Below are 16,930 nucleotides of genomic sequence, written 5' to 3' on the forward strand. Positions count from 1 at the left end.
CCAATCCCAGCAGAATTACACCAAATTGAATTCGACCTAATTTAAGCGTTTGGTTTTTGTTTTTCGGATAATATATGAAGCAATTATGTTGCATAATTGGTCTTATGAGACTACTATGGAAGGAGGCCACCTAAATATCTCCTTTATTTTTAATGGCACAAAACAAATATTTATGGCATAATTTATAAATGGTATCGAAGGAGGAATATCATAGAAGAACTATGTTTTTTGTCCGGTTATTATTTTTTCATAGTTTTTTCAAGGTCATCGTTATTTTTTATCGGGAAAACTTTTTTTTTTATATTCCATCTCGTTAATAACTCAAGCATATTCAAATGTATTTTCTCAGCCGCTATATAAGATGGAATAATAAAAAATAAGCTCTCCCGATAAAAAAAATAATGATGACCTTGAAAAAACTATGAAAAAGTAACCGGACAAAAGAAATTGTTCTTCTATAATATGCCTCCTTCGATACCATTTCAATTATGCCATAAATATTTGTTTTGTGTCTTTAAAAATAATGGAGATATTTAAGAACAAAGTTTTCATCTTGTGGACACAAATTTTCTTCTTGTAGAGGTTTTCGAGTCAAAAAGGTTCGAGTTATTGAGACTTGACTGTATTTTTGTTTGCGACATATGACTCCTTTCAAACTTTTTCTCTTCTGGATGAGTGGAAGGTGTTGAATAGTGTGATGTAAAAAAATCTTTAACTACAGTTTTCTTTGGCATGAACAATTTTGCGGCAAGTTCCTTTTACGAATATTTACCGATTCAGAGGTGTAGATTCACCTCTAGGACGGATGACCATTACACTTTTTATACATTCTGTACCTAAAATTTCTAGCGGTAGCTAAATCGTCGGCGGTTTGTTCTTCTAAAAGTGGCCTAATGAAGGAGTGCTGGTCGGAAAACGAGCGAAACCATAGGAATCGGCCATTCGGAACTGCGGTCTGCCGTGTTTCTCGTTTGGGAAACTTAATTATTCTTGGTACAGTGGCGCGGATGTGAAGATATTGTCTCCCTTATTCTAGTTTAATGCGGTAACATTGTTCGGGGCCATAAAGTCGCGGCATAGAGATTGAAATGAATCCTGGGATTATGTAATTACATTGAATTATGAACTGTGAGAGTACACGTAACGGATAGAGTATACATATTCAACTTGTTGGATGGATCAGGTTGATTAAAATACATTGCTGCACCGCATAGATCATTATTCACATAAATCATAATATAATTCACACTGTCCGCGTCAACTGGAAATCCATCATAAAATTACATCAAAATACAAACTCGGGAAAGACACTCTTCAACGAAATCAAAATTTTCTCTAGAATTCTCCGACCAATTGGAATTTACAAAAAAATTTGGTCACATCATGTAGTAAACTAATTGCTCTAACTTCTCAAAGAAGTGCAAGTCGTTATTGTTAGTTTTTAAACGACTGCTAACTACATCTCCAGCGGTTATTAAGACTATATCATTGTACACTAACTGTAAGCCTAATGTATAATTGTAAAAGCTGAAATAAACCTATAATAGATTTCAGTGGCACATTAAAAAAAAGAAGTCGTATTGGTTCCGTTATGCACGTTATGAATATTATTTTAGAGACTATTATTTAGACACTTTTATGAAGATTATTATAGAATGAATATGAATATTTTTATGAATGTTATCGTTTTTCAAGAATGTCCGAGCATTAATGGGAGTCACTGTTAGCATGTCTCTGTGAAACTATGAGATACAAGAATTTTCATTTAATTTCTCCACGACTTCAGAGTTTCGAAACAAACGTTTTCGAGAACAAGCCGCGGATTTTATACGAGAAGCGAGTTTCTTTGGGCGAAATTACACGAGCGTACAATACAATAACGAACAATTTAAATCCGCGATTCCGCAAATACCGGGCGGAAGTAAACTGATTAACCGTGTCATATTCCGGCGAAGTTAATTGCTCGCCTCATTAAACTTCATTTTTTCAAACGGCCGAACGGAATCCACGTGCGCGCTTCGTTAGTGTGACATAGCATTGTACGAAATTCATTAAGTTCTTCCGTGCACGCAGTAATTAATTAAGATAGTGCGTCCCGGGTTGCCGGGTGAACTGACAGCAAGCATCCAGCCGTGCCACGGCGTAAAAGTAATTTAGTTACAACGTTGCAACGAAATTACCGTACCTGCTTGGTAAATAAATTAAGCCGGCGTCGTTTGTCCCGCCTGCGATATATGTATACACTATACACGCATTGATCCTTCGCCGGGTACATTCGAATCGGGTTCGATGATATTGCAAGCGAAATAATTGCTTTACTGCAGGCTGCGGCACCGCCGGCTTTCAAACGAACTTTTGTAGAAACGCTTCTGTGACGTTTGAATTTTTCATACACTGCCCGAAATTACCATGAAGCCACCTGATTTTTTTGGTGAAATCTTATATTTATGTCGTAGTAATGAGAGAAACTGATGCACGATAGCTTTCTAGGATTAATAAAAAAGAAACCATTTACATGATTACATTCATACAGTGCCCGAAATTTCCATAAACCCACCACGCGCGCGCGCGTTTTTTGGTAATATCTTATAATTATTCTGTACTTATGATTTTGAAAACACACATATATATATATATATATATATATATATATATCGATTAAAATAATAGAAATAATATTTACTTAAAAAAATAAACGTAAATATATAATTTGATATAAAATAAACTGCGAAATTTCTATAAAGCCACATATTTTTTAAATAAGTAGGTTCGAAAAATTAACAATAAGTTCTTATATTTATTTCTATATTAATAATTAGTAGAACTGGCATTTCTTTGAATAACTTCGAAAATACGATGGGGCATTGACGAAATCCAACTTTGAAGTGTGTCTTCTTGAATAGATGCCCACGCTTCGTTCACCGCTTTCCATAATTCATTAATAGTACTGTATTGCTTGCGAATTGCCATAAACTTTCCTTGCGAGTATCCCCTAAAGAGAGGTTTTCAATTTGGTTTAAATCTGGGGAATGAGCTGGCCATGTCAAAAAACCCTGATATTATTCTGACCTAACCACTGCTTCGTTTAATTTGATAGATGGCAGCGTTATCGTGTTGATACATGAAGTTATCGTGTCCAATATCTTGAACAAATGCTATTAAAATTGTGTCTAATAATTCAGTATATTTTTCAAAGTACATTTTAGGAGTAATGCGACAGATTGGTGTCTTGGCGTCAGCTCTAAACGCAGCAGCCCAGATCATCGTGAAATCGGTTGGAACTTTTTAAAAAGTGAAGAGTTAAGATATAGAAAAAAGTGTAAACACACCCAAAAGGTGAACATTTCCGAGTAGGTACTCGTAGATTTATGATTAGTATCAGCTAAATATAATTGAAGATGAGAAAAAGTAGTAAACTTGACAATATTAAAAAAAAAAAATAATATGAATAGATAAAAAGAATTCCAGCTTTCAATTTTTTAATTTACAAACGCTGCGAACTTTCGTTCCAACCCAATACAACATTTTTGGGAGAACCTGTATAGATTATAAAACAAGTACAAACATAAAGAGATAATCGTGATCACATCTCCGACACGAATTTTCGGGCGAGTATTAAAATGAAGTGTCGGTGAAACTCAGTCAGCGGTGTAGCAGAAAGGAGGAGAAAAACCGGCAGGAATGGTTCGTCATTTTTCGCGTGAGAATTGATCCCATAGATGCTGGCCCAGTTTCAGGCAATTATCGTCGCGCTCCTTTCTTTCCTCCGGTGCCAAGCAACTTTTTACGCGTTAAATAAGTGGCCGGCGGGCGCAGGAACAAAAGGAAACACACGGGCTCGGAGGAGGACTCCTCCGCATTGCCACTTCGAGGAATAGAAGGCGGAAATGAAATTTCATTAGCAATGTAAATACGGGCAGTTGCATAGTGTACGGCGGAATTTTCAAGGAACTACAGACGTTGCTGCGCTTCATCCCGATGGGCTTTCCTTGACGCCATTATCGTTCTGTCTTGCAGCTGGTTGAACGTTCACGAACGCATCAGCAGCGGCGCAATACGTTCTTTTAGAGGAAAAACTAATTTAACTCGTCGTCGGAACAGGCAAACTCTGCCAATTTGCATACTTACTTCTTTTTTGTGCGTTCCCGGTGCAGAGCGGTTTCTTCGTTCGACATAAAATTACTTTTGATTTTTCGAGCGAGTTTCCTCGCCTGTAAAATGGAAATGTTGCCTTTTAAGTTTTGCCCGCTACGTTTAATCAATTCCGCCAAACATGGATCAAAAATGATTCTTTCAAAAGACCGGCGCAGCGGCTCCACTGTAAATTCTATTTTCAATTTCATCTCACGGTGGACCACGTACCTACGTTTCGCCTTTCTCGCAGCGGAGCTTGTCTCTCGCGCGAACGTTCACATGAAATGAGAAACTTTTTCCATGCCCCCCCGGTAATGTGATGAAAAATATTTCATGGTGTCCCCTCATTCCCCGAGAGTGCCAATACTAATGGAAATAAAATATTATTCGACTCGTACAGCCGTGCTGTTGCAAGTACTGGAAAAGTTTAATTACCCCGCCTATTCCTTTCGCCGGGAAATGTGCGTGCAACACCTTTTCGTTCATAAAAAAGCTCTCTCTTTCTCGAAAATATTAACGGAGAGGCTCGTGTGCTCGCATCTCTTCCTCCATTGTTCCCTAATTCCTATTGTTTCTTTGTTACATGACGCGTGCGCGGATGTATGTTACATGCTGTAACCCAGAGCTGCTCTTATTCTCGATAGAATTCATTGGAAAAATTCCCGTTTTGCCTTTCGAGCATCATTAACCCTTTGCACTCAAAACTATTTTTCAATTTCGTTGCTGACATCTTCCTGCTATTTTAAGTGTTTTATTTAAAATTTATTTCAAGGGACAGTTCCCTTGACTGTTACTTATTTTAAACAATTTTGTTCACTAATCATATTAAATATTGCTCTTAAACTTTGTTGTAATTTATATTTATGGAAAGTATATTTGTGCTTTTAACTAAAAAATATAAATAAAGGAAGAACCAAATACATGTATAAGAACCCATTTTATTTACATTTTTCTTTCTCTGATGTCGAGTCACACTCGACAAAGGAGTGCAAAGGGTTAAAGCGCTTTAGTAGAGTGTTTCAAAACTGTTCCTGTAGGGTAGGAAACCCAATGCTTTCTTATCACAGCTTCAGGATTTACTCTCAACCATTAAAATTATATTATTTGTATAGGCTATGAATTTGTCATGGATTATATACATTTACGATTTGTCCGAGTTAAAACACTACAGTAGATTACAAAATGTTTACTACCTTTCATAGTCTCTCTTTTCTATATTTAAATACGAATTCATGGATTGGTATTTCTAATTCTTGTGCTTTCTTTATTTTGCAATGTGCGAATAAATCGAGTAGATATGTACGAGCTGAAACATTTTTATTCCGACTTCACCGCAACACTTTTTGGCTCCGTTTTTCCAGGAGAGCCATCCATGTTATCTTGCGTGTCGCGTGAAATTAATGTTCTCGATGCCGGAATGTTCTGTGTTGCTTACAATGCGGACGAAACGTGTCCATTAGGTGCTGCGAAGCGCAACCGGAAATGAGAGCAACACGTGAACGCCATGGTGTTATTGATTTTGCCCCAACTGGCGCGTTATTTCGTTCTTTTTGCCTCTTATCTTATGAAATTCAACGGAAAATCAGCTTTTCATTCTCGACGATAATTTCTCACGTTTACGACCATGATCGGAGTCTCTCCAATTTTTTCTTGTTGCAAAAAGAAAAACATTCTTGCAAAAAGAATCCTTTACTTCCATGTTTTCTACGATTAGACATAAATAATTTATTCAGCATACATAATTTTTTGATATTTGTTAATAACAGAACTGTTACACGTTAATTGAAGATGTTTTCGAACGCGTACAGTGCTAATTTTGGGAATTGGTGTTGGTTTCGATGAAGTGTGGAAATGCTAAAAAGAATCCTTTATTTCCATATATTTTCTACAATTTCATATTATTTATTCAGCATACATAATTTTGAACTGTTGCGTTAATTGAAGATCTTTTCGAACGCGTACAGTGCTAATAATAATTTTGGAAATTGGTGTTGGTTTCGATGAAGTGTGGAAATGCTAAAAAGAATCCTTTATTTCCATATTTTCTACAATTTCACGTTATTTATTCAGCATACATAATTTTGAACTGTTGCGTTAATTGAAGATGTCTTCGAACGTGTACAGTGCTAATAATAATTTTGGAAATTGGTGTTGGTTTCGGTGAAGTGAAAATGCTATTCCGTTGAAACCAGTGTTTATAGTAAGCACTAAAATGGATGTTTGGGCAAACGAAAAAGGAGAAGACGACGAATTCACTTCCCGGATAGCTTTTACCTTTTCTGAAGAGGTCATTACTCGAAGTGGCCTCAAGCAGTTCCGCGTTTATACGTCGCTGGTAGGATGGCTACGAGCCTCGTAACATTATTTATTAACAAACGCTGCAAATTGTCACTTTCCATGATTTTGGCCTCGAAGCAAAAGAAAACGTTCCCTTAGTACTTTAATCTCCACTACACAAATTAACTATATAACCGTGAAAATTATGTACAAAACACAATAAACATCAAGTATTCGGTATTTATCTCTTAATTACGGATAATCCATTGAAATCTATCCGGTATATCTATAACATCTAATACGGAGTTATTTATCGTCGCGATATAATGGACATTTTTAAATATATTATCCGTAAATATTTTTTGTATTTTTTATTGTATTTCATAGAGAACCGGAAGGGAGGATTATAAATAATTGCAGTATGTCTGAGTGAGTAGACGGTGTCTTGGATATCATAAGATGGCGATCCTGCAATCTTAATCTCGTTAAATGGAGAATCGCTCTGAGTGAGACAAATTGCGAAACTTGTTAAGAGGCTCTTTTTGTAGTATCGATATTTCCTAATGAGATTTTGAAGTCTGATTAAAGGTCTCGAGATATCTGACAGTTTTAATAGATAACTGGGAACGTGCCTCTCTTTCAGCACTAATTATAAAAAGTGTCATCAAGATGTTAGCACAATTGCAGATATTGTATCTCAGAACAATATTGTATTAGATTATCCCACATGAAATGTCCGATTTTTAGCAATGGCATGAAACAAATGCAATTGTAAATCGTTATTAACATTCCACTTTTATTGGAATCAATTACATACATTTAATTGTATGTGAGGGGGAACAGTTGGTTAAAAATTTTTTTAATTAATCATGACAAAAAAGGAAAGGAAAGGAAGTTTATTGGAATATTTTATTTTCCACGTGTCGCACATTTATCATAAATTTATTTTCCCCAAAGCAAGTAAGTGTGTCTTTATGAACAATATTTCTTACATTCAATCATTCAATATTTCTGTTTTTTTTCAAAATTACTATACATATTTAATTTACAGACACGATTCAAATAAATCTTGAAAAAGATCCAAACTAAGATCGAAACGTTGATTTTGTTTGACAATTAGCAAAGTTGCTTTACAATTCGTAATAAACGATTGCGAACCGTTGCGCCGAAAAAATTAAAAAATTTATGATGCAAAGAATGTAGAATCATGTGAACAACAGTCCTGTGGTGATCGAGATAAAAGGAAAATGGTCTTATTTGTTACCTTTTATGAAGAATGAATGGTTTCTTAAATCTTGAGATTATACAAATATGAGAATGTGATTGACAATTACGTTTGCCTTGTCAACGAGAATACATTCTCATTGAATTGTACAGACTTATTCAGGGCAGAATATTTATTTGTACGTATTTTAATCTCCTTGGGAAGAAAGTGTACCGCAGTAAATCGTACACCCGCAGTGATAGGTACATGTACCCTACCTTTGATTTATGCAGGAAGAGATAAATCAATTTTTTCAACCTGTTACACTAGAATCAATCTTCTCACTTCGATCCGACCTGTGCGCTGTGGCTAAACGTTCGACGATTACAATGTACCCGCCGATAATTTGCTATGATTCACGTCGGCCGTGCAATTATATCGAGTTTTGCGACAGCCGCGATAGAGAAATACATGCAGAGGGTGACCAAGGGTAGCAAACGGTGAAGGGGGCGGTTTCGCGTGACGCGGCGCATTCACGTGAATAATCGGGATGCATCGCGGCTACGTGAATTATGGCGGTGTTGGGCTTCGGTGTTGTCGTTCAAACACAAAAGCGGAATCAAAATGCAATCGATGTTGGCGCAGCTGCCGTTTCCGCGAAAAAATGTTCTCGCACGCGACTACAGGAAACGCGGACACCCGGAAAAGAAGAGTGTATATGTACCTACATCGAGCTATTAACTACTGTTGATCGATCGCTTGGCCAATTCCCGAGCGAACCCTCGCCGGAAAATATAATCGAATAGAAATTGCCGCTCGAAAACGCTTTTGTTTAATCATAATCCGTTTATCATTCTCCGTTTGACGAAAGTATTCCATCAAACAAATGACTCGTCTGTTATAATTATACGCTCAACTCATACGCGAAACAATTAATCCATTAACCGTATAATAATGAGTCAAACTCGTGATGATGATGATTGTAAACAGTATGTATTTATGTACCAGGGGTGTGCGAGAGAACCCGAGATATCGGGTCGGGTGGGGAACACGACATTTTTTCGGGATAGGGACGGGTACCCGAATATTTCGAGATTCTTGAAAGAGTCGGGAATCTTGACATTTTCGAGAATCCAATCGGACTCGACTCGACCTCTTTCCGATTCGTCCCTACCATCGGGTTCCTGATATTTCGGATTCTCGCACACCCCTTTTCTTTTAAGTTTAAGGACTGTTAGGGACTACCATCCCCTCTAAAGATGACGGTCGGGGGAAAAGTGTGGGGTTCCACATGGTACTCTCGAATGCATCGGGCCCATTTCCACTGAAGAAAGACCTAACAGTCCAGGACCCAAAATTGAGACCCGGTCCACCTCCTACTGGGCCAAAGAATGGTGAGCACTGTGACCCGCTATTTGCATTACTCCAGTGCTCATATATCTTTGGCTCTCTCCTACACCTGTTCTTGTCTTATATAATATCTTTATCATTTAAATGGTTCTCGCACACCTCTAGTATTTACCAAATACGAGCGAAAATTTCGAGATTCTAGGATTTATCGGGATTCTTGACATTTTCGAGAATCTAATCTGACTCGACTCGACTTCTTCCTGACTCGGCGCTACTATCGGGTTTCTGATATTTCGGGTTCTTGAACACCCCTAGTATTTACTAAATACGAGTGAAATTTTTCGAGATTCTCGAATTTATCGGGATTCTTGAAAGAGTCGGGAATCTTGACATTTTCGAGAATCCAATCCGACTTGACTCGACCTCTTTCCGACTCGTCCCTACCATCGGGTTCCTGATATTTCGGGTTCTCCGCACAGCCCTAGTATTTACTAAATACGAGCGTCATTTGTTGTGCAATAAGATGTAAAGTAACTTTACAAGTACAACTTAATTAATTCATAATTAAATCATATTTGTCAATATCGACACGATACTATTTTTCGTTATGCGCTGTTAGGAGAGGTATAATTCAGAAACACGTTTCTTTATGCATAATTTATTCATCATTCTCGAAATGTCATTATTACTGAAAGCTATCTGCATGCACACTACCAGCTAAAAGTGTTGGACTATAGGACTACGCTAAGAAAGAAGCGAAAATGTTTAACAAGAAATTGATAAAACTTGTTCGCAAACGTGAAGAAACAAATGTTTCATTTGCATTATTAGTGAGTAATGCTTACTTGACACTTCTAGTTGCTAGTGTATGCAGATTTTAGTGGGCAAGAATTTTGCTTGCAGGAAGGATATTAACCAATGTCGATATCTATACAGCGTTCTTCTTGATCCAAGGAATGTGAGACGCGACACGCGTGTAAACTGTGGGATATTTGGCAAGAGCGCACGAGTATGACCAGGATACGACACCAACGACCTTGCCTTTGACCACGAGTGGGCCGCCAGAGTCACCCTAAAAGAAAACGTATATAGTCAATCGAATCCGAAGAGTATACGGTAATGCCTCTTATTTATTTATGTTGCATACTTATGCCCCAGAAATGTCACTTATATCGTATACGGTAAAGTCGAGATGTGCCTGTTCCGAGCAAGGACAGAGATCGTGTAGGAAAACTATTTTTTATTACTGCGTCGACCGCGCCGAAAGTATAAAGGGTGCCGAACGTAGAATAGGACAGCATGTAAACGCGGACTGCAGCGGAGTGGCAGCTCGAGCTTCTTGGCTCCTCGCGGGAATGCTCCTCAATGGAAGGGATAGGCGAAGGGACAGTGGTCGTGGAGGTTTTCAGGGAGCTAGATCGCGACTTTACTGTACAAACGCTAGTATCGAACGTACGAAAATGGTAGCAAGGAAACAAGACATCGACAATACCGGCGATACGATACTAATCCAATTATAAAAACTTAGTTTTCATTTATTCTTCTATGATATTTTTACCAATATATTCGTGACAAACATGAAACATGACACGGTTTCGATTATAGTTACTCGTTTAATCGATTATCCGAAATGCGAGGTTCCGAATACTAGAACAGTTATCTATAGTGTTAGATTAAATTTTTACAGATTTGTACAATAGATATAGTTGTATATAGAAACGTAAATGGAGAAATCAGAGGTCATCCGTTCGGATAATCGAGGTTCTACCGAATCGTGAATTACACGAGTAAATATGATCAGAATTGCATCGTGTTTGGGTTCATTTTAATCGGAAAAACGTCACAAATATGTTGGTCAAAGTTTCATAAAAAAAAAATAACTAAAAATCGTGCACATGTATTTAGCATATACCGAGACATTACTGCAGTTATCAAAGTAGTACTACAACACGGTGCATCGAGTGTAAACGATGGGTACACTTACGTTGCATGCTCCTCTGGTTGCTTTCGGGTCGTTAGCACAGATATAAGAGTCGTAGATGTTCATTCCCATACGTTTGTATGCATTTTTGCAGGTATTTTGGTCGGTTATCTCGAGTGTTGCCTTCTGAAGAGTATTCGGGATCTGTCCGCCAACCTTTGATACGCAAAAATCATATTAATGTTGCAATTCGGTGTGCGTATAAGCCAACTGGGCTTTAGTTGGAATGTTAATACTGTACAGCCCCGATAATGCGATTACTTATCGAAAATCGAATTAAATGTACAAGGTTTCTGCATTATCGTGGGATATGTACGCTGTCGAAACCGTCATTTCGTGCGATTTAATCGTGCTCGTGAAGGAGTTATTGTTTAAGAGTACAATGTATCAAAACGTCAAAGAAGCGAGGAACAATTAGGTCGGGACGTACTCCAATGACTGCAGGTGGGTCGAACAAATAAAAACGCTTTTAGGTCAAAAAGACTAAGATCAAGGGTAGGTCAAGTGACGTGTCTCAAATCTGCCACGAAAAAATGATGCCACCAGTGTGTACCACACTAAGATCATTTCCGTGTATGTAATTTGGAAGTTACAATGGGTCGAAGTAAATTTTTCTATAAAAATATTAACAAATAACGCGATGTTATATACATCATTATATTTTAATTTTTTAATACTGTCACGTATAATATTTTGTGTCCTAGTCGAATTCTCAATTTATAAAAGATTGCATTATGCTCCCAACAATGTTTCAAATATATGTATAGCTGAACTGAGAGCCACAGTAGGGTTAATATTCGAATATTGATTTACGAACGCGTACTGCAGACCTCATTTTCACTCGGCATGGATGCAAGCTGCGTTTGCTATCGCTGTCTTTAAATTGGTTTCTAGTATTTGGGGTTTTGGGGAGGGGGGTTGTATTGGGTCCTCGGAAAATATTCAACTACTTATATCACTAAAAATATTTCTCTAAAGTGACACTTACGCTGAGTCTACCCCATCCCGACACTACGGCTGGCGATTTAGCGGGAACTGGTTCGTTTGCATTCGGCAAGGGAACCGTGGATATGTATTTGCCCAGCTTGAATGGTGTCTTTATCTGTGGAAATCAAAATGTTTCTAGAGAAACGTGTACATTAACTCTCCTTATTCCGGATACCGTATTTGATCGTGTCACTTCATCGAAAGAAAACCGTTCCACGTTTTGGATCGAACGTAGAGCCTGCTCTTTACTTTACCAGACTCAAAATTTCTGCCTTTCTCCTATAAATTATGATGTATTTGGTATGTAATACAGTAGATTTGTACTCGGGGCGGCTGCAGATCGAAGTCTCGATCCTGTAGGATCAATGGTTCAGGAGTTATGTTTGCTTAAAGTTGAGCAATCTGCAGTGTTTTTGACAGGTAAGGGCGCCCCGCCATATTGGTTTGTAGTGACGGTCGCGCGTCGCTTATTGAATTCGTTGGGTCAGTGGCGGGGCCAAGTTCTGCTCGGTAAGCTGTTCGCGGTCGTCACTACAAACCAATATGGCGCGGCGCCCTAACCTGTCAAAAACACTGCAAATTGCTCTACTTTAAGCAAGCATAACTCCTGAACCATTGATCCTACAGGATCGAAACTTCGATCTGCAGCCGCTCCGGGTACAAATCTAGTGGATTACGTACAAAATACATCATAATTTATAGGAGAAAGATACAAATTTTGTGTCCGGTAAAGTGAAGTTTACCCCAACGTTGTTGATGTTCAGTTACCTTGAGCAATGCGATGTCATTCACATAAGAGTCCGAGGGTTTGTAGTTCTCGTGCACAATAACTTTCTCAACTTGGTGCACATTTGTCTGATCTGCCCAGCGTATTGTGCCAACAACAACTTGTAGCGCGTTCGGTGTTCGGCTGTTAACAATATTATTTGGCTTTGTAACACTGCTTCGCGAATTACTGTAATTATCCGGGATTCCGTTGGATAGGAAACTACTGAACTTACCCCACGACGCAGTGGGCTGCTGTGAGAACATAGTTTGCACCGATCACTGATCCACCGCAGAAATGACTCTTGGCCGTAGTGGATTGAAGGGACACCTAATCCGCAGTGCAATAACAAATGTTAGTCTGTCCCCGGTTTGCACGTATGTGATTTTCGGGAATTAGTTTTGCTTTTCATTTTCAGTAAAATAATTTCGTTGTCGGGTAAATGTGTCTATTACTGTGGACGTACGTTTTACTGTGGCATTTTCTCCCAATGAGATTAAAATACGTAAAAATAAATATTTTGCCCTGAATTTTGTACAATTCTTATTCATATCATTGCATATATGCGCGGAATTAGTTGATATTCAGTTAATTTCTTTTAATTGTGCCATTTATCGTGCCATTTTGTGTAAATTATTTTATAGGCGATTTTGTTAAAAATAAAATAATCCCAATTATCGATCGTAAATGTTGAATATCTAATTTAAAGCTGCTATCGGCGCTATCGTTTCGACCATTTACTAAATTATAGCAATTCTGCAAAAAATGTTTATTTCTCTCCTAACGTTTCGGTTCCGTTTTGAACCTTTTTCAAAGGTAGAATTTTGCGTCTACAAGAAAATATGTATATATAGTACAGTAAATACATATTTTCTTGTAGACGCAAAATTCTACCTTTGAAAAAGGTTCAAAACGGAACCGAAACGTTAGGGAAGAACTAAAAATTTTTTACAAAATTGCTATATTTAGTAAATGATCGAAACGGTAGCGCCAATAGCAGCTTTAAATTAGATATTTGTTAAAAATATTTGTAGCGGAGAATAAACAAGAACGAACACATAAAAGCGACTCTGAATCATTCGAAATTGATGAATTACATGGAACAGTTAGAACAGATCGTTGAACTGGTATGAATTTAATTAAAAAATGAAAAATAGGGTAAATGTACCTATTACTGCACAATATATTTTCCCAACGAGATTAAAACACGTAAAAATAAATATTTTTCCCGGTTAAGACCATTTTTCTTCTTTCTCGATTACCAAAGGACTGTTGTTCACATGCTTCTACATTCATAGAAAGTTTTATTATTATTTAGATACCTAATAATAGGTACTTCTCTCGATACAATAAAAATATAAAAAGAAACTTCTCGTGCCTTTCTAGTAAAAAAATTAAGCCCTCAGCATTACATGCATTAGAGTGAAGGAGGAGCTCATTACTGTGGCACAAGAATGTCCGTAATACAGCGTGTGTGGTATGAATTGCTAACGTTTTATTCGATACCCGTAAGTGGATAGCATACAATTCTAGATAAAGAGTATTAAAGATAAACTAAGAAGATATGGCAATAATTAATCGAAAAGTAATGAATACAACGGTAACAAAAATAAAAAACAAATTAAAGTGAAGTGCACGAAAAGTAGTGCACTTATGGAAATGAAAATTAAGAAAAACAAAGAAAGAATAGAGATTTTAAGAAATACAAAGGAACAAGAGAGAGTTGAGAAACACGAAGGAGTTTACATTGTAAATGCAATTGTGAAGTGTTGTAAACTTCACGATGCTCTTAATCTAAAACAGCTTCAAACTATAGATAATAGACATTACTCACATATATGTATATTTGTTAAAAGAACTACTGATATGACATGAGTGATATTATACTACGGTGTTAAAATTAATAGATGGTTTATTCATTTAAAATGTAATAAACAAAAAAATTATTGGTTACTGTTCTCAGGATTTATTTAAATTAATGTTTAGATACGTAGAAACAAACTTGTTTCCGTACGCTCGTGTACCCTATTGTTGCGTTTTTTTTTCTTATAAATTCGTTCTGACTTACCTGGTATGGGATTTCGCCCAACTTCGCGTCCTCGCCATTTACGATTCGGGGGTCGAAATCAGGCAACACTCCGGCTGCAATTAGAAAGTTAATTAATTAAGTATTCTGCACGGACGAAAATTTGAAAAATGAAAACAGTAATTCTTTTTCATTCAATCTACTGTCTTTTATATAATTAAAACATCATAAAAATATTTAAAATTAATGTGGCTTTGATCGTCTTGCGAACGAGAGCGAACGATGTTATGAACTTACCATTAGCCGCCGCCAACAGCGCGAAAAGGGAGAGCAAAGCTAGAGCCATTGTTGCCTGTACGCGGATGCCAGAAGTTAGTTAAACTCAGACTGGTTACGAAGTGAATCAAATGTCACCTTTATATAGCTATCGATTAATATCTATCATACATTTTAAAACATTGTTATCTTGCTTCCCAGAAAGATTAACCGTTTCTTAATACATGTATTCACGTTTCAAAAGCTTTAATCTCGTTTGAGCTGTATCTCATCTGAAATCTCGCAGAAGTGATCACTGCGATAAGTGTTATACCATTGGCACATTAGTCTTTAAAAATATAAACAAAGCCTCAACAACTCTTGGATCTTAATCAACCACCAGCAACGTTGTATTTTTCATCGTTGTATTAAAACATATTCTTAATTAATGCTGATATTTCCTTCGTCATGAGTAGACTGCTGATTTTATAGATTTATAACAAAAATTGGTACGTTCAATTTAAATGTTGTTTGTTCAATTTAAAGCAGTGGACACACACACACACACATAGATAAAAAGATTTAAGAACGTGAACGAATTTTAATTTAATGAGATAATTAAAAGAAGAAAGAAATTTTTATTTAGCTCCTGTGTCTTGCGATCGATACAAACATTTTTTAATTTGCACAAAGATCCCTAGTAATGAGTTATTTCATTTTAATTATTTGTTGGTGCTCCAGATAAAGTGTTATATTATTTCATAGAATGCTGTCGCACCACTTTTGAAAAATTAGAGGAAGCGCGTCAAGCATGCACTACAGTGAAAGCATTCGTCGCCACAGTATCGACGCGTGACTAATAATAATAGACATTCACTCTTAATTGAAAATTGCACTTTACTATCTTTTATCGTTCACGTTCTTTTTGTAGACGCTCTAATGTACTTTGTACACGGGAGATAAAGTAAATAGGATTTAGTAATTTATATAATGAATAACAACGAAAAGATTTGCGGAGATAGGACACGCAACAATTCAATGATTCATGAAATAAACGGATTCGTTTATCGTTCGGATTCATTGTGTGGATTTGTTAAGAATCTGATGTATTTAATATAACAGTGGTGCTACTGAGCATTAAAAACGATTGTTAATAGCGCCTTAAAAATAACAGAAGCACATTTATTCAGATTTTGTTCGATTTTATTACGGTGTATGCTGGAATAATGTATTTGTTCAGCAATTTTCAACAAATCCATCGTTTAATCCCAACATCCATAATATACAAACTTCGATACCAAACATTTTTACTGGTTCGGAAATTCTGATGTTATAAAGAATCCAATATTCCAGGAATCACTTTAAATGACAAATATGAAACGAAATTTATACTCTCTCTCTCTCTAATGAACTCCAAGTTACAAATTTAATTGCGCATCATCCCTTTCGTATCGTTTAAAAATTATCGTAATTGATTCATGTGAAATGCTTGCTTCATGCATCGCTATAAATAAATACTTCGAACATTGCGCAGAGTAAAACGCGGAAAGCGTGTAATTAATCGGATATTTGACAAAGGTATATTTTGTAACATTAACTTTGATCTAAAGGAAATTTTATTTACCAATTCCCCTTTATAAACTCTCTTTCTGAGAGAGCACTTCATACAAATTTCTTAGAAATTAATACATCGGTTTGGTTTGAAGAATTTGAAAATAGGAAAATACAGTAGGTAATGTGAAGAAAGAGTTTAATTATATTTCATGTTTTTACTTGTTTCATATTCTACAGTGATACCCTCCACGAAACGTAAATAGCATATAAAAGTGAATCCTCATATTTTTCACACCAAGTGAAACGTCAAAAATTATTTTGAATAGAGAAGAAATATAACGAAAATTTTGCGAATAATAACGTAGACGGAATAATCTGAGAGTTGAAACTTACAAT

At 36.6% G+C, this 16,930-nt stretch overlaps 2 protein-coding genes across 3 annotated transcripts in view; one reads left to right on the forward strand and one right to left on the reverse strand.

Moving 5' to 3' along the window:
• Hwt (SH2 domain-containing adapter heavyweight) overlaps positions 1 to 16,930 on the forward strand; it is a 377,169-nt gene that overhangs the window by 24,472 nt on the left and 335,767 nt on the right. The window lies entirely within an intron of this gene.
• On the reverse strand, positions 9,620 to 15,071 carry LOC143219393 (chymotrypsin-2-like). The gene is made up of 8 exons (XM_076445405.1): positions 15,023 to 15,071; positions 14,768 to 14,841; positions 12,935 to 13,029; positions 12,647 to 12,843; positions 12,109 to 12,125; positions 11,935 to 12,048; positions 10,950 to 11,102; positions 9,620 to 10,037 (listed from the first exon to the last, which is right to left on the reverse strand). The coding sequence occupies exons 1-8, from the start codon at positions 15,069 to 15,071 to the stop codon at positions 9,894 to 9,896; spliced, it is 843 nt and encodes a 280-aa protein (XP_076301520.1). The 3' UTR covers positions 9,620 to 9,893.

The sequence above is a fragment of the Lasioglossum baleicum genome, chromosome 2, assembly GCF_051020765.1.
Source record: "Lasioglossum baleicum chromosome 2, iyLasBale1, whole genome shotgun sequence".
NCBI classification, from domain to species: Eukaryota; Metazoa; Arthropoda; class Insecta; order Hymenoptera; family Halictidae; genus Lasioglossum; species Lasioglossum baleicum.